The sequence below is a fragment of the Peromyscus eremicus genome, chromosome 5, assembly GCF_949786415.1.
Source record: "Peromyscus eremicus chromosome 5, PerEre_H2_v1, whole genome shotgun sequence".
Classification (NCBI taxonomy): domain Eukaryota; kingdom Metazoa; phylum Chordata; class Mammalia; order Rodentia; family Cricetidae; genus Peromyscus; species Peromyscus eremicus.
Genome location: NC_081420.1, coordinates 117,288,472 through 117,307,500, shown reverse-complemented (window position 1 = coordinate 117,307,500; position 19,029 = coordinate 117,288,472). Strand labels below are relative to the sequence as shown.

The 19,029-nt window shown below is 43.9% G+C and overlaps 1 protein-coding gene across 3 annotated transcripts in view; it reads left to right on the top strand.

Moving 5' to 3' along the window:
- LOC131911864 (rho GTPase-activating protein 10) overlaps nucleotides 1–19,029 on the top strand; it is a 280,586-nt gene that overhangs the window by 206,172 nt on the left and 55,385 nt on the right. For all 3 annotated transcript variants that reach the window (XM_059264272.1, XM_059264274.1, XM_059264273.1), the window contains exon 19: nucleotides 17,616–17,766. In XM_059264272.1, coding sequence (XP_059120255.1) covers nucleotides 17,616–17,766 — 151 coding nt within the window. The remainder of the gene's footprint in view (nucleotides 1–17,615; nucleotides 17,767–19,029) is intronic.

The window sequence follows — 19,029 nt, the reverse complement described above, 5'->3', positions numbered from 1 at the left end:
CTGGATCTCACTCTGTAGACCAGGCTGGCCTTGAACTCACAGAGATCTGCCTGCGCCTGCCTCTGTCTCCCAAGTGCTGGGATTAAAGGCGTGCGGTGCAGTCAGTGCTCTTAATTTCTGAGTCAGCTTTCTAACTCCCCTCCCCCACAAACTGTTCTAAGGTAAAAATGGACTTCAAAATCTAATAAAACAAAAATAGGTTAAGAGAAAAACATCAAAATAAAATTTAAAAAGACCTCTGGTAGCAAATGGAGGACAAGGCTTAGAGACAGGTAAATAAAATTCCCAGCCAAGGTGACTGCCCACAGGTATGTATCCTAGTGTGGGGAGACAGTCAGGAGGATTGAGAGTTCATGGACAGCCGTGATTTCATAGTGAGTCTTTAACTCATCTCCTCACTCAAAGTCTCCCACATTTTGCATGGTCCATCTGAATTTACTCCTAACTTGACCCTGTATAGAAAGAATAGAGTGAAATGTAAAGTCCTTAAACATTTCATCAGAACCACTGAGAAAGAGGAATCTGGGAAAAGGAGTCCCCAGAGGAGAGAGCTTTGTGTCCCACCCTGAGAAGCTCCCATACAAGTGCCTTCAAGGGTGATATGCGTTGTTGATAAATTGGTTTCCGGTGCCTGGAGAGTCCCTGGGGTGAGGACTGAGGTCTGCTAGGTTCTGTGCAGCCTAGCCAGAGGAAGAGAACATGGATGCATACGGTAACGGGTTTGCACAGAGGCTGTGTTCTTGCCTGGTCCATACTGCCTATGGACTGGATTGTTTCCCTCTAGGTCTTAGGTTGAAGCCCTAGTCCCAAAAGTATATTGAGGACAGGGTTTTACAGAGAGAATTAAGGGTAAGTAAAGGCCCCAATAAGGAAAAGAAGACACCAGGATTGGCTACAAGTGTGGCAGAGAGTCAGTGAGTCAGAAGGTCGTTTTCTGCCAGCCACAGAGAGAGGCTTCTAGAGAATCTGACCTGATTACACTGGTTTTGAACTTGTAGCCTCTTGGATAGTGAGGAAAACAAGAGTTCCTTTGTTGAAGCCCTAGTCTGTGGTGATCCCTAGTCTGTCACAGCAGACATAGCCAAAGACACCTTTCTTTCAGGTGACGGAACCAACAGAGCTAGTATAGAGAAGCAAGCAGACACCGTACCTGGGAAGATGCCGGAGGAGCTTTCACCTGTGGTGTGTGTGAGCAGCAACTGTTGACAGAGCTTGCCCGTTGGTGATGTTCGTGTGACGGAAGTCAACCAGCCAGAGACCGGTGGTGTGGAGTGTGTGGAAATGTGCTGTAGCAGGAGGGCAAGAGGACGCTGTAGGTCAGGAATCAATCTGCGGGGTTGGGGATTTAGCTCAGTGGAAGGCCCTGGGTTTGGTCCTCAGCTCTGGAAAAAAAAAAAAAAAAAAAAAAAAGAATCAATCTGAGGAGGAGGAGGAGGGAAGCCTTCTAACATTTATAGATAAGAACTAAATAGTAAAATGGGAGTTCAAAAATAAAGTGATTAAAGGAATAATTTTAAAAGAAGCTTCCTAAACAAAGAAAACAGATAGATGCCTAAAACAGCATTTCAAAGCACGTGAACAAATTAAAAATGGAAGTGAATAGAATCAAAGTTAAAAAGAAATTACTGTCATTGAAATAGTCACACTGGGGAGGGAGACAGCTACAAGGAGACAAACAGCTGTGTGATTCCGGTACAGACCTAAGGAGGTAGAACTGAAGCAGTTTTAGTGGTAACTAACTTAGTTGAGGAGTGTACCTAACCCTTCAGAGTCTGGTGACAATCAGAAAAGGTCACTTTACACCCTAAGCTAATCAGAATCACTCTCAGCAGACACAGCAAGCTTAGTTACTGGCTTTGTGGAGGAAGAAAATGTATCGAGGGGTATATCTGGTCACCTCATATTTGTCTGCCCTGATGTTGACACATCTTGAGGATCTGATTTTGGCTTTAAAAACAAAAGCAAAACCCAAACATCAAAATGCAAAAATAATACTGCTTCTTCTGACCACATTACTCTGAATTTAAATGTTAAAAACATTAGTGCTAATAGAAGAAAAATGAATATTTCTCACCATATTGAAATCTAAACGTTTGTGGTACATGAGCTCTAAGTAGAAATTAAAAAAAAAAAACCTGAAAAATACAATAAAATAAACATCATGAAAACGAACATGATAAAACTTAGAGAAGGCCAAAGTGAGTCTTAGAGAAGTTCGTAACTGGAAGCACTTGTATGTGTTATAACCAGAGAGAGAAACCTAAGTGCACCTCGCCAGCACCAGAAAACCAGCACGAAAGTAGGAATTGGTGATCTTTCTAAGGAAGAAAAAAAAAAGCATGTACAAATATGCCCTGCACTTTGGGGAGATCAAGCCATAGAGTAAAACCAAGCAGATAAACCATGGGCTGTGCTCACAGAGAAACAGAGGGTGAGTGTGCACACAGAAGACAGAAGGACAGCCTCTGAATGAAGCTAGTGACGTCAGCTGAGAGAAACTTAGGATTCCCAAACACTGGGCTTTCACGTGTCTTTACAGATGAATTCTGTTCTTATTCTTCTTGTTTCCTCTTGAAGCCCTGGCTGCTCTGCAGCTCACAATGCAGTTAGGGCTGGTTTTGAACTCCTGATTCTCCTGATTCCACCTCTTGGGTCCTGAGACAATAGGGGTGTTCCACCATGCCCAGCCCTGGAAGAAGCAGTTCTATCTGTTAGTATTAGACTGGGTTGCAGGCAGCCTGTGAAGGGAAGTTTCAGCTGGGGAGAGAAGGGAGAGAAGATTGCAGATCCATTTTACTTATGAATATTATGGAGTTATATTGTGTAATACACCTGCAGATAACAGCAGTGTAGTGAGATTTCCAGTATTTCAGTTTAAGCTTAGTTCATCTGGAGTAAAGTTACTAAGCTGACTCCATATTTGGGAATATATTGATGCACACTGCATTATTAAATCAAAGGAGAAAGCTTTCACTAGATTCCTGAAAACATTAGGTAAAATTTATAGATTCTTAACAATACTTTGAAATAAAAAACTGTGACTGACTACTTAGGAAAACATCAATATGTATTTGACCAACATGATAATCATGTTTTAAAATTGTTAAAATGCTTAAAATGCTGAAGATATAACTATTATTAATATTATTAATTACTAATTAATGATAATAATAACTATTATTGTCTCTGGAAGTACAAGAAATTGGGAAGGTGACATGTCAAACCTGGAGTGGGGCAAGGCTCTATTCAGGTAGCTCTGGAAGACAGGGCGAGGAACGTTACATATGCACATCCGTGAGGTTGGTGAGGGTAAGAGAATCAGATGACCAGTGGACCACCTGATGCATGGAAATCAGAAAATACCGTGGGATGATGGATCTTCCAAAAAGACAGGCCATGTGACTGTGAACTTACACCAACCAATGCGGAGCGGCCTTCTGAGAGCTATGCCAAGTGGCCAGAGGCTCTCTCTGAGAGGGGGCAGGAAATGGCTTTGTGTAGTTCTGGCAAGAATGCATTTCCATGATGGGTTGGCATTGTCCAACACCGTTGATAGCGTGCACGAGCTTTGATGACACATCCTCGCACTTTCTTTTAGAATCTAAAACTCTAATCTTGTGGAAGTACGGAAGAATGGTGACGACGGGCAGGAAAGGATGGAGAGGTTGGTACTGGGCAGAACCTGGTCAGGCTGCACAGAGTTACAGTTCTTCCACATAGGAGTAGGTTCTGTTGTTCTGTACAGTGTGATGCTATAGTCAATAACAAGACTCACATAGGGATGATTCTGAATGTTCTCAGAACGGAGAATCACACAGTTGAAAGGGATGGATATTCTGACTGAATATGTAGCAGCTTGTATATTATGATATTTTTGTATAGTAATGCCAATATAGAAATAGTAAACTTAGAATTTTTTTTCTTAAACTTAAATTATTAACAGTGGTTTCATGAGGGAAAAAGAGATAGTATTAGGGAGAAGAGAGGTTTAAATAAGTGATTGTCTAATAATCTGAGTGTGTCAAAAATAGTAGTGTTATTGGGATGGGGAAATGGCAGTCTATTTGTAATTTTCTAATATCTTGTTAACTACTAGCTACTTAAATTTACATCAGAGAATAAACAAGTATTTTTATGTATGGTTGTGTATCTGTCAACTTTGATCTCTTGAATGGAAATAGAAATCATGGAGGGATCAGGTAAATAAACTCAAGAATGAGTTGGTTCTGCCTGTGCATCCTTCAGTCCTTCTTTTCTGATCCAGTAACTCCCGGCATGACTGTCTTATCCTGAGGTCACAAACCTTGAAGTAGTGGAGAGCTTTCATGTATGTGATTTATTTAGCACATGTAAAGTGTGAGGCTTTTACATTTGGAGGCTGACGTGGGGTTGGTTATCTTGTCCATAGCTATTGTCTGGTTATGTATGTACGTTGGCGTTGGATGGATGAGAGAAACACATGTGTCTTCTTGTGGTAAAGATGAACACCAATACGTTCACATTTCCCCTTTATACTTGAGGGTTCTACATCTCCTGCCTTTGACTGTGGCCAAAGGATCTCTTAGCTATGACCAAAAGATTTGCAGCTTTTGCTCCATTCTTTTTTGGACACTTTTTATGCAAAAAGTTAGCTATTGTGTAAGAAATACAGTTACCCTGAGACTGCTAGGTTGTGGGGTAGTTCTCCTTAGATGGGAGAGGGAGAGAAGGAGGAGGGATGGGGAGAGGAATGGAGAGGAGAGAGGGAATCTGTTTTCCTGCTCTATATAGCATGAATCCTAAAGGGTCTTGTTATTAAAAACAAACCTGAAGCCAGGTATTGGGGTCAACGCTGGAAGATCAGAGAAGCAGAACAAGCCACAGCCACCTCACCTCGCCAGTTCCTCAACTGATCCTGTTTCCTCAGACTGGAAGCCTCTGAGTCCTTATCCAAATGAATCTCAGCTGAACTGCTTCTCGAAAGCCTGAATGCTTAACCAGCCTAGTTCCTGGTTTTCATGCCTTTCTGCTTTCTGCCCTCACTTCCTGGGATTAAAGGCTCATTTTCTGGGATTAAAGGTGTATGTCACCATGTTTGGCTGTTTCCAATGTGGCTTTGAACTCACAGGGATCCAGATGGATTTCTGCCTCTGGAATGCTAGGATTAAAGGTGTGAGTGCCACCATTTTCTAGCCTCTGTATCTAGTGGCTGTTCTGTTCTCTGACCCCAGGTAATTTCATTAGGGTGCACAATATTTTGGGGAACACAATATCACCACAGCTCTAAGCAGACACTGTCTCATTATTTCAGTGATATTGCTTTTGGGCTTCCTGGGTGACTTCCTAGGAAGTTTTAAGGTGGCAAAAGGACATTTTTTGTTACTGGCTTGTTTTTGTGTAATAAAACTTTGGGAAGTGGCAATACAGAACTGGATCTGAGAAGTCATTAATCATCCCCATGGGTGGTGGTTTCCCCGTCTATGCTCTTCTCTCTGCCTCCTCAGCTTGTGTAGTCACTTGTGGATCGAACTCCCTGGCCTTTCTGGAACCACTCATGGACTGCTGTATAGTACCTGATAGATTGTCCCGACTTATGTATTTTGTCCTAAGCAGGTGTAGTGAAGTAAGATTTAAGTGTCTATAGGTGCTGTGGAATTTGGTAAAACTTGAAGAAGGTTAATCAAAACCCCTTTCTGTGCCTCTGGGAAATGTGGAAGATGAGTATGAAGGAGGACACGTTAGGATGAGTGGTTTATGGTGAGTGTGCATGAGATTGGGAGGAGCTAGCACTGCCTGTGGTGTGTGAGGGGAGGGGAGACCTGAATGTGAGCACTGTTAGCCTGGGGTGTGGGGCATCCTCATCAGCATGTCACTGGCTGTTGATCAGAGATGAGGGAAAGGTCACTCCTAGTTCTGAAAAGAGACCTGCCACCTATGGAGGATTGCCAGGCTGTGGGAAGAGCGATGCACTGGGCTCAGATAGCTTGGTGGGTAATCTTTAAGGGACAGTTACATATTTTCTCGATCATAGATTCATGAGTTAACTGTCTAAGCCATTTTGGACCATCAACCACCCTTTCTTGTGAAATGCTGGGGACACAGAGCCTGAGCTTCTGACTTAACCTTGCCTAAGAGCTGTGAAACTTGAACAGTTCCCTTTTCCTCATATTCAGTGGGCTGTTTCTCCCTGTATTCCCAGCCCTTTAGCCCTGGCTTTGCTCTCTGGGGCTTAATTACCCCCCTCCCTCCCATGTGATAGTAGCTTAGTATCTGAGAATTGCTGTGGAGGCCTGCTGATTGCTTTTCAGTTCCCATAGTCCTGTGACTCCCTGGTTTCATGCTTTGGAGGCCGTTGCTCCTGGTTGTCTTCTTGCAGAACTGAATGGGATATAGTCGTCCACTGGCATGAGCCTAGTTAGTGAGCTTCATTAGATCAGCTTCTTTTTCATCTGAGGTCGGCCACCTGTGAGGTCATCCCTTACAGGTGTGATGTGCACATGGCGTCCTTGTCCTCCACGCTGTTCTCAGGAGGCTGCTCTTGAAGACACCTTTCATTTCTGTAGGGACTTCGATTGCTGGTTGTTTGTTTCCAGCCCACTGGGAATCCTCTGGACACACTTCTCACTGAGTTGTCTTTTCTTTCTGCTTTTTCACACTTGCCCTCACAGCTGTCGAGTGCTGTTTTCTAGAGATGGTGGGACATGTTGATTGTGGAAGCAGAGGGAGCCCAGCTGAGAGATTCCAACTCGAGATCGCAAAGCAGAAGGCAACAGCGTTTTCACTACGTTGTTGTTGTTGTTTGGAAAAGACTTGTTTTCCATAAAATCATGTTAATGTTTTATTTCTAGTCAACTGATAGATATTTTAAAAGGCTTTAGAATTTAATGTTTAATTTGGAATATTGTCAGTCAGAAGATGTTACCCATACAATTCTTTATGACCTTCACTAACTTTTAGGAATAAATGAAGAAGTCATGGGATGAAGAATTAATAATATCACCTGATATTATCAGTTCCCATCACTTGTGTAAGGTTTCTCATAACCTCCTGTGGTCCACGGGGAGTAGACACCTCCTTAGGCAACCACACACTTGCAATAAAAAAGTAGCATTAAATTACAAAGTCAAAACAAGGACAAATTCAGGAACTTCGTTAACACTGTTGTTGTCAGGACATCCTGAGTCTGTGTGACCAACAATTAACACATTAACTGGGCCTTTTCTGGAAAGGAAGACTGCATTGGGCCTCGCCCCAAGTCTGCTGAATGAGAATCCATGTTTCAGCAAGCCTTCTCAGTGGTTGGTATGCACATACATGCTTGAGAGGGTCTGCTTTAGTAGGTAGTATGTGCTCATGATAAATTCATGAAATTCCCCTTTGGTCCAGGACTCAATCTATGACTGTGTTCGTCATGTCTCTTTAATGTACATCATATCACAAGACATTGGATACTGGTTCAGTTACCAGTGAGACTACATTGATCACTTGGCTGAGATGTTGTAGCCCACAGTTGGAGAGCGCAGTCCAGTATGATGGGGAAGGCAGGGCTGCAGGTGCCTGAGATGGTTGGTTTTAGAGTCCAGTGGCCACGGTCAGGAAGCAGAGAGATACTCTCTTCTGTGCATTTCAAGACCCCATGTTTAGGGTGTGTTTTCCCCTCAGTTAACCCAGTCTAGAAATCCCCTCATAGACACACTCGGGGGATTGTCTCTGAGGTGATGAGGGAGCTTATCAAGTTGACAGTCTGGACTGTCACAGTGGTGATCTGGAAGAGTGAAGTATTGCTGAGCTCTTCAGTGGCTTTCTCTCATGTTTCAGGTGGGCTGTAGGTATCACAGCCACATAAAACTTCCACTGAATCAGTGGCTTCCAGGTTCTTGTGAATCTACAGAATGATATTTAAGGACATGGAGAAGAGGAGGAGTGTAGAAGGGAGTTTTATTACATCCGTAGGTAGGAACTTGAGGGAAAGAAGGCAGAGCACAGCATGGCAGGGGCACAGCTGGGAATGGCACACCACTGAATTGGGAGTCTGGTGGCTTCTAGGAGATAAGATGGGGGGGTGCAAGGGGACGAACTGGTCCGTCCAGTTGGCCCACCCGTGCTGTGTCCTCATGCTGCCTCTCAGCTCTGGCATATCCTCGGGTATAGACTCCAGGCAGACCTGCTCATGTAGGGGAAGAGAGAATGAGAAACCATACCTCCCTTCTGGCATCCCAAGCCTCTGAACAGGCCAGAACCAAAGACATTTGGGTTTAAACACTTTTGTCACCTCTGGCCTTTGGTAAGGACATTGCTTCCTACAGAGCAGTTTCTGCTTTTAGACAGTCCTTTACCCTAAAACCTCTCAGTCATATCTACCTCATCTGTGCTATCCCGTTACTTAACGCAGGAGAGCAAACCATCCCAGGTTTAGTTTTGAAATAAGTAGTCTCATTATTTTCATGATTAATCAGACAAGGGAAGGCAACATTTATCTGCTTTGCTCCATAATACCTATGCCTGAGCTAGGGTGTTTTCCAGCTTCCTGAAGAGCTGTTGGGAGCAACCATCTGGAAACTGCTGTGCTCAAATCTGGTGCCTGGGCTGGCTTGACCAGGCTCCTGCTTACACATGGCTTCTGTACAGATGTTGCCACCGCAGAGCCCCAAGGAAATGTTCTAGCCAACAAGGCAGAAACAGGGCGTGTAGGACTTTTGAGGATCTAGCACCAGATATCCCACAGCTCATTCTAACATAGGCTGCTGGTTGAAGCTGCTCTGGGCCTGCATTGATGTGAGAAGAGTGCTGCTGTCCCTTCTTAATGAAGAGTATCAAAGAAATGATCAGTTTAAAATTGCAGATGGTGACTACTGGGATTATTTGTTGTAAATGTATCTCCTTTCTCTTCGCAATTAACAGTAATCTATCAGGAAATACCTGAAGAATATTCAAGAATCTGATTTCTTACCAATCACACTGTTTTCAGGATTAGTTGTTCCAAATTTATTAGATGGAATTTAATTATAAGAAAATCTTAATGTGCTGAGCTCTCTGGAAATAAATTCAAAGTGATGGCAGACAATGTTGGATTCTGGACCTCTTTCTTGTGACAGAGTAAGTTTACATGACTCAGTTTGATAGGTTCTTAACCTTTCATACCAACGCAAATGCCAAACACTTTATTATGAGCGTGTCAACAGTAATTTGGATGAAGGACTTTTGCTGTACTCTGCATGTGGTCCTATGGTTATTTTACTCGACTGTTTTTTCTCTTTCCAATTAAGGGAATGTGTCCAGCAGTGCATGAACACACCCCTCCAGTGTGTTTGGGAACATTTGTGTCAAACCCTGCCCTAGTCCTGGCCAGAGTAAGCTCCCTTGAGCAAAAGCTTCCCCTTTGCTCTTGAAGCGTAAGGACGTGATTGTAAGAGGGACAGAGAATTCCAAACTGATGAGTAATCCAGGTTAAGACCTTCATCCTTTCAACGTACAGGAAGTAGGGAAGGATGGAGGCTGTTACTGTTACCTTTTAAGATGTGTTGAAATAAATGATGCCATTCACACTGAAGGAGAAGCTGGTGTTTGGCTATGGGATGTGTGATTTCACCCATACACTCTGTTTAGTAGGAGGAAGAGTTGGAAAGTAGGCTGCTTGAATTGTTTTAAATACCCATTTATGAATGTTCTTAGATTTCAGTGATAAGGTATGGCTTATCTAGTTCCTAATGTGTTTTTAAATAAAATCTTGCCCTGAAGTTTTGTTTTGATATCTGTATGTAGTGGAGGCTGATGTGCGTAGCTAGGGACAGGACATTGGTAATCCCGAAGACCAGTTCCATATGTCTCTGCACAGGATGTATTGGTTGCTTTCCTCTTTAAAACCAGACGAGACTGTGAAAGACTAAACCCCAAAGACTAGTCCTTAGAGCCTTAGTAGAACTGTTTGTGTGGGGTTGTGGGAGTTCAGGTGCTTCTCCTGTTGCTGTGATAAGATACGCCGACAACAGCCACTCAGGGAGAAAGGCTGTATTCTGGCCCACTGTTCAGGTTACGGTCCATCCCACTGGGTGGGAAAGACGCAGCTCCAGGAGCTCACTGCAGCTGATCACACTGTGTACACGGTCAGGAGACAGAGCCCATGGAATGATGCCCCCACAGTGGTGGTTCCCCACCCTAGTCAACCTAGTATAGATAATCCCTTACCTAATGTAGGTAATCTTCATAGTTATGCCCACAGGGTAACCTAATGTAGGTAATCTTCATAGTTATAGGGTAACCTAATGTAGGTAATCTTCATAGTTATGCTCACAGGCTAACCTAATGTAGGTAATCTTCATAGTTATGGACCACGGACTAACCTAATGTAGGTAATCTTCATAGTTATGGACCACAGACTAACCTAATGTAGGTAATCTTCATAATTATGCCCACAGACTAACCTAATGTAGGTAATCTTCATAATTATGCCCACAGACTAACCTAATGTAGGTAATCTTCATAGTTATGCCCATGGGCTAACCTAATGTAGGTTATCTTTATAGTTATGTCCAGGCGCTTTTATCTCTTAATGATTCTAGATCTTGTCAAGTTGACAACACAGTGGTCAGTTTTTATCTTCTAAGAGATTCTTTTAAATATTGCAAACATTTGACATTTTAAATATTGCAAACATTACCACCTTTGTAACGTGTATGAATTGTAATTCGAAAAATAGGTTTTTTGTAAAGAAAGAAAAACTATTACCATCAATTTTAGACATAGTGGTTAGTGGTACAGGGATACCCACTGCCACACCCAGTGCAACCCCTCAAGGCACCATTAACATGAGATTCCACTCTAAGAAGTTACATCAGTGCTACCATGACCAGTGGGTACTCTGAGAGCTCTTAAGGAGGCAGGCCATTGTGACAGGCATGTGTTCATGGAGAAAGGTTCAGATGATTGTGATAAATATTTTTCTTTGTAATTAAAATCCACATATTGAGTTTTGGAGACATAATAGATCCATGCATTATTCTTTCCTGCTAGAAAACTAGTTACCCAACTGCCTGTTTTCCAGAAGACACTGTCAACCTTGAAAATCAATGAAGTGACGTTTTCTGGGATTTAAAATTTCCAAGTGGCCCGTGAGACAGGACTTTTTAAATCAGAGTTGATGCCAGCTTCACGGGGCGCTTCCCTTGGGGCATCCCTGGGTCTTTAGGACCACAAATGGTGGTTTCCCCTTTGGTGTCTTCTGTACTGCTTTCAAGACCAAATAGTTTCTTGGGATGCTTGAGGCCCAGAAAAAAAATGATAAAAGAGAAAAGAGCTGCCCTCCCCAAAGAGGCTAGCCAGATCAGAGCAGACAGACATCAATGGTGGAGTGGGGAACCGTAGTTGACAGAGAACTATTTTGTTAATCTTATTTTGGACCTTTATTGTGAGGTTTTTATATACATGTTAGCAAAGGACGCTTGAAGAAAAATTCTAGTGAGGCACTGGATTTTCCTAAGTAAAGTCTATTTGTAGATGTTTGGGTTGTGGAAGCCAAAGGTGCAGCTGTGTTTGGGAAAGTGCTTTTGTCTGACTGGAAACTTGATGCCGGGTTCCCCAAACGTGTACAGGTGCAGATGGGTAACAATGCACCTGGAGTGATTTTCTAAACTTTTGCAAACCTTAGAACAGCATTTTATAACTGGGAATGTGTGTTCACACCATGGTCTGTGAACCATAGAACAGCATTTTATAACTGGGAATGTATGTTCACACCATGGTCTGTGAACCATAGAACAGCATTTTATAACTGGGAATGTGTGTTCACACCATGGTCTGTGAACCATAGAACAGCATTTTATAACTGGGAATATGTGTTCACACCATGGTCTGTGAACCATAGAACAGCATTTTATAACTGGGAATGTGTGTTCACACCATGGTCTGTGAACCATAGAACAGCATTTTATAACTGGGAATGTGTGTTCACACCATGGTCTGTGAACCATGTTGCATCTTTGCTTTGGGCCGGAGAGGTTTCCTTGACAGAGATAGGAGTAAGTGATTGGTGAGTGTGTGGGGGCTTCCTACTGCCTTTTGGTTCTGTAATATTGTCAGAGTTTTAGTGCCCATAGTCCCATTGTCTCTGCCAATTGCTGGCAGGGCACTGGTATTCTATCCACTCTTGATTCCATGGATGCTGCCTGTGATTTGGAGTGTGTGGCTGTGGGGCGTGCTCCTCTCTGTGAAGGCTGATTAGAAAAGGCTGACCACCAGAACTGATAAGGCAGAGACTGCAGTCGGCTGGGTGGTATGATTTAGTCCGTGTGAGCTACAGAGATCATTATCTGCTGAGGCCTGGGGGATGTGTCTGCACATGTCTCCCAAAAGAAAGCTTAAAGTGTAGGAAGGAAAACAAGAATCCTGTCCACTTCATATATCTGCAAAGAAAATTTGGGTGGTTTTTTTGTTTTTCTCTTTTTCTTTTTTTAACTTGTAAATCAAAATTGAAGGTGCTTTTCAGAGGGGACATGCAAAGTCAGGGCCGCCATCAGAGCCTGAGCCTCTGGGGAAATGCATAGAAATAGCAATGTCCTCTGATCCTGTCTTCCTTTAAGTTCTTAGGACCCTGTCCAGTTTCCCACAATAGTAGGAAGGGTCTCATCTGACAGCTGGCAGCCAGACCCATAACATGCTCCTGTTGTCTGGCCTCAGAGAGTTCTTTGACGAACTGCAGCAGCTGAGAAGAACTGTCCAGAAGAGGAGGTGTGTTGCCCCTCGGCAGCTGTTGGAGATTGGTTCTAAGATACCGTCCATTGCCCCCTGCTGCCATATGACACGTCCCTTATGTAAAACAGTATAATATTTCCGTGTAACTTAACAATATCTAATACGGTATGAAAGCCATATAACTAATGACTACATTGCATTTTTAGAGACTATAAATAATGACAAGATAAAGTCTATATATGTTCACTACAGGGGTAGTGGTTTTCTCCAAATATGTCGTCTCTTTTGCCTGCACTCTGGGATATGGGACACATATTAGAAGGCCACTAGTACACGCACAAATCATACTTTGTTGGGGACGAAGGGTTGGAGCCAGTAGGATGCGAAATAGCAGTTGGCTGAGGCCCTTGTCTGGGGGTAAGGCCTGAGCCCGGCATTGATGGGTGAAGGGAACAGGGGCCTCAGCCTAGGGACTCTAGTTTGTTCAGAAGTTGGTGGAAGAGACAGCAAGGACGCTTTCCAGCTGAGGGTGAGTTTTCATGAATTAGAACCAACACGAAGCCTTAAAATTCTCAAGGCTGAGCCTGGCCTGTGTTTGTCTGTCAGTCCCCATTAGAGTTGAGCGCTCTAGAATAGACCTATATTTAGTCATCGGGTAGGGCTAGCTCAAGGTCAGACAGGCGGAAACCAGTTTTTCGTTTTATTTCTAGTGTACAGGGAGGATAAACCAAGGGAAGTCATCAGTGGGCCTTTGGGTTCCCCCAGAGCCACCCTAGTCACAGAACCCCAAATGCACTCTAGACTCTGAGACTGAAAGTGACTTTGGGGGTAATTATGCATTTTAGGAAGATTACGTATTTGCCCTTTCTCCCCACTTCCTGTTTTGGAAGTTTACTTGGGAGAGAGAATGCAGTGACTTGCTGACGTCTTCTGGAAATCTCTGCCTGCTTACAAGAGATACCATTTGTAGGCCAGCACATCACTGCGGAGGATGTCGGATCAATGGGACTTAATAGGCCACAGTGGAGTTCAGTGGCCGAGACGTGCATTCTGGCATCAGGAAGTCTGGTCCAAATCTTTGTATCTAAAGCACTTGGTATAATGTCAGCCATAATCATGTACTAAATATGAGTGCCTGCTGCGGGAGCTGCCAGAAGCATGCAGACGTAATTGACAGTCGTCCTCCAGGTGAAAACAACTGGACCCCTGCAGAAGAGTCTTTGTGGAGATGAGGGACTGTCCTCCTTCAGATGCTGCTGGTTTAAGTTGGGTGCTGATGCATACATTTCAGAGATGATCTTTGTCTTCTGGCAGAAGTGATTCATTTCCACATGTGGCCTCTGGTGGCATGGCAGGAAGAGTTTGCTGAGTCCCATGCAGGAGCATCTGCTTCATTGCACCCGGGGAGCCTGTGATTATGAGCAGCAGTGACAGACTTCTGTTTGTGCTAGCACTGTGGGGTGACCTGAGGCTGCAAACGCTTCCTTACCTGATAAGCCTTATTTTATTGTTAGGATTGTCTGGTCTGAGTTTTTCTTGTGTTGTAAATATGGAGGTGTGCGAAGAAGTTTTTAACCCTAAAAATGAAGTTGTGAGTAAATTTGATCTATCCTCAAACAAAGGCAACAGGAGGTAGAATGCTAAATTAGGATATTGGAAACAATGGGAGGCAAGTTACTGTGGTAAGGGATTCCAAAAATCCCAGAAAGAGACCTGGGGATGTGTATAGGGGTTCAAGAATGATGTTTTGATAATGTAGAGCAAAACAAGGTAAGTGGAACATTCTAGAATCAGATCATTAGAAAACAGCTCAGCATTTCAATGTGAAGAGCTTTTTTGCTTATTTCCTGTTGTAGACTCAGAAAAAATACAACTTAAAACTGTTCCTACACATTGCAGAGAATCATAACAATTAGTTCTGTAGCCTTCTGAGAGGAAGAGAGACCTTGGAATTGATGCCGTACATTGGGAGACAAGGTGAATGAATGTGTCTAAGGGGCCCCATGACTGCCTGGTCTAAACAGTAGGAGAGATTTAAATGTAAAACTTCAGTGCTAAAGTAGAGAAATGAAGATGCAGAAACAGTGGTTGGCTTGTAAGTTTCTTGAGAGTCATGACAAAGCAGTCCGTGTGTGACTGTCCTTTCTGTCCCTTGCTTGATATCTTTCTCTGGAAGAACTGCTCAGAGCAGTAGCTCTGGGAACATTGGCGATGATGGGAGATGAGCACTGTCTTGTGGAAACTGGTTGAGCAGCACACCTAGGTCTGAATTCACTTTCCTAATTGATGTGTCATGACACGGACACAGGCTGGGACCGTTTGTTCTGAGTCCTGGTTGTCCAGTGCTGTACCGAGTGCCCTGTGTCCGGAGGTCTCCCCTCACACTGAAATCAGTTCTGAGCATTGATCTCAGCGTTCAGAGCTGGTGAGATCCCAAAGCCAAGACAGTGCTGTCTCTAGTGAATATGTAGGCTTGGGGACTGCTAATGTGGAGGGTGATTCAGCTGCCTGGATGCCGGACCCTCAGAGAATTTATTAAGGCTGTGGTTGGTGGCTGGAATCTTTGAACCATCATATGTATAAATGGGATGTGGCATGGTCTAAAGAATTCACGTGCATGTCTAGTGCCATTTTATTTTTTCTGAAAATATTTTTGGTGTTCTGATTTTTGCCTTCAGTCCTTCCACAGTTGTCTTCACTGTGGGATGATTTCCAAGTCTTTGCTCTGGCCACACAAAAGCATGACCTGGGACCTTTAAAATAGAAACCAAAGAAAACAAGACAACTTGAAAGCACATTGTCTGGTGCAAACCCAAAGGTGCCTGAAGTCTTCTGGAGACCAGCTAATGTTTGGCCCCAGCTCTTGGTTCTAGACTGAAGTACTGGGAGGGACTTAGTTCAGCCTTCAGGGTATGGTAGAGCCACGGTGGTCTGAGTCTGCAGACTGGGCAGCCCCCACACCTGCTTCCCCAGAGCCTTCTCCAGACAGCTCACCCTCGAGTGCAGAGGAGGAGGAGGTGCAGGGATCACCAACACTTGCACCAGGCTGTCTGCGCAGCCTGTCACAAAGGCCTGCTTGGAAGTCACCACCCGCCTAGTGCCGGTCCTCAGGGCCTAGCTGTCCAGTGCTTAGTGGTACTTTGGATGTGCTGGCCCAGCGTGGTGTTTGGTTTCCTATCTGATAACTTCCCAGAGGCATCGCCATGCTTGTAGAAATCAAGCATAGATAAGTTTGGGACTTTCATAAAGTGTGATCACGGTGCTGTTCTCTTTGATGAGAGGGATCGTGTTCCCATTGTCGTCCGTCACTGTTCTCATGTTCTTTTCCTCCTCAGTGCCCCTGTCCTCGCATGCCACAACCTTTTCTTTACTTGAGCAGCGGCAGTGGCAGCACACAGCTGGGCCAGCAGTCCGGGCAGCTGGAGATTGTCAAAACACATCTGTAGTTCCCTCTTTGCCGGTGCCCTGTGGACCCCAGATTCTGTGGAAAGACCCTGGTAGTGGGTTACCAGCTCCACCAGCAGATGAGATTTCACTAGCGAATATGTCCATGGCAACTGAAATAATTTCTTATTCTGTTTATACATGAGGGGGCAGTGTGGCACTGTAAAGCAAATACACTGTTAAATTAGCTTATTTTTATTGGTATATAATAATTTTTAGGTGAGGATTTCTAGGTTTTTCAGTTAAAACCCTTTCTCTGTCAGTTTTCCTTTGTGGACACACATATGGAAGAGACACTTTCACTTACTACACAAGTCTCGTGCTTGATTCTGTTCAAATGAGTAAGTAATAATTGCAATGCCTTTTACTGTGAGTTTACATTTGCGTTCTTTTAAAGCTAGGTGCTTGCTTCCTGTCTCTACCAGAGGAGTGTGTCCGTCTGCTGCAGGTGCAATGTCTGTCAGGCTGATGTCAATAATGCTTTATTTCATGGCTTCATTGAAGGCTGGAGTCACTTAGGCTGAGGGGAGCCTTTAACCTCAGGTCTTGGCGGCCAGGGAACGTCTGTGATAAATCACTGCACTGTGATATGCTTCTCTTTATGGCAAACATATTACTTTGTCCAAAGGAAAACAAATTGCTAAGCAAAGAAGCAGCACGTTTTAATTAATGTTATTATTTCTGATATATGAATGACACTGTAGATAAATCATGGTGGCAATGTTCTGGGTTTCAGAAATAGGAGAGAAAATTATTAAGAGGGGTTTGAAGGTATTAAATGAATTGATGAAATCTCTAAACATTAAATAAGAAAATTATGAAGACTGTAAATCAGAATCCAGACAGGTGATTTCATAGGCACAGGCTATTTTTAAATCTATAAAAAATGTTTGTAAATGGCTGTTTCTGTTTATGTAGTTGGGGGAAAAAAATCAAGTCCAGCGTTTTGACATAAGAATAAGCCTCTTCAGGCTGGGTGGTGGCACACACCTTTAATCCCAGCACTCTGGAGACAGAGGCAGGCGGATCTCTGTGAGTTCGAGGCCAGCCTGGTCTACAGAGTGAGATCCAGGACAGGCACCAAAACTACACAGAGAAACCCTGTCTCGAAAAACCAAAAAAAAAAAAAAAAAAAAAAAAAGAATAAGCCTCTTCAAAACTTAAGGGTACTTGACGCTTTAGTCTGCGCCCCGGCTGCCTTCCTCTGGGGACGGGGAGCCGTGCTTTTGTCTACACCATGGCGAAAACCATGCACTTGTTTACTTTCAGAAAAGATGCTATTTGAAGTATAATGAATTGGTGCTGTTTTAACTTTAGTGAGATGCTTTATTTTGAATTCTTGTGTTAAAAAAAATGTTTTCTGATGTCAAATTCAGAGGGCTGAATTTTGGCTCTGGCCTGTCACGAATGAACCCCAGATCTAATGTGGCTGGATTCTGGTTTGCTATAGTAATGCACAGGTTTCACTCATGGACACCCATTGTCACGCTTCTACCCAATGACAGATATTTCGGACCTCGCCTGATGCTGCATTTCCTGAGCCCACCTGCCTGTCAGCATCACCTCCAAATGCTCCACCACGCCAGTCAAAGAGACAGGGGCAGAGGACGAAGAGGCCGGTGGCCGTGTATAACCTTTGTCTTGAGCTGGACGATGGTAAGATGCCGACTGTTCCTCTGCTGGTGGCACACTGACAGCACAGCCTGTCCCACGCCCTCTGGGCAGGCCACCGCGTTTTAGTCTCAGTGTTCCAGTTTCTTTCTCCCCTAAGTTGTAATGTTTTAGATTAGCAGGGAGGTTGACGTTTTCTGGTCAGGGAGAAAAATGCAAGTTTCTGTTTAGTGTTTGCTTTTGTTACGCACAGTTCTTTTTTATTTTTAAGACAGCTTAAATTTCTTTTTTTGGGAGACTTGTGTGACCTCCTGTGAGGTTACATAATCCCGAGACAAATGGAACTAAAATTAAAGCAGATCTTTGATGCGAGGAGCTGGTGGAGCCAATCCACTGTTAATGCGTCTGGATTAAAGGCACAGGTCACTATTGCCATGTGCTTCGCTTCTGCACCATGCTGAACCCAGTGGGCTCAAGTTCTCAGAAGGCAGAACTCTTGGTCATCTCCAAAGCAGGGGTGCACAGACTGGGTTCAGTGGCGCTGAGGCAGATGGTGATTCTCGTGTCCCATCCAATCTGTTGTTGCCAACCCTCTCACCTCAGAGCCTTGTCTGGATTTTTAGGTCGGAGCCGAAACTGTGAGCCCCACAAAGGCTCATTGGTGATTTGTGGTCACATGGGTCAAAGTCTGCATTTTTACCTGTGTATTTCTCCTGTTCAGTCAGTTTTCCAAATTTATGGTTATTTTTGACTTTTCTTTTCTTCTTGCTGCAAGCCATTAAGCCTTTGTTATCCTTCCCAACACCTGTGGTGATGTAGATCGGGACCAAATTATAATACCTTCATCGTAAACACACGTTCAAGAGAAAAGTGTCTATCGGTTCATGCCCGGAAGTGACAACTCTCCTCAAGTGACTGGGGTGCATTCGGAATACAGACCCAGGGCACCCCTGCTGGCAATACTGGGGGCGCGCTGTTCTTGTTTCTTTCTGAATTGCTTGCCATTTTTGGACAGTCAGATAATACTTTCCTGTTTCCTGGAGAAAGGCATGAGTCATGAATATCAGTTTCTGATTTGAGAACGTCGTGTGTGTGTGTGTGTGTGTGTGTGTGTGTGTGTGTGTGTGTGTGTTTAGGTCAGAGGTCAGTCGTACAACACATCTTTTGAGGAGTCTCCTGTTGAGCTCAGAGCTCACTGATTAGCTGTGCACTCTGGGATTGCCCTTCCTCTGCCCAGTGCTGGGGCTCCAGGCCTGTGTGACCACTCTCTTTGGGAGCCACACTCCACCAGCACACCCCAGGCTCCTG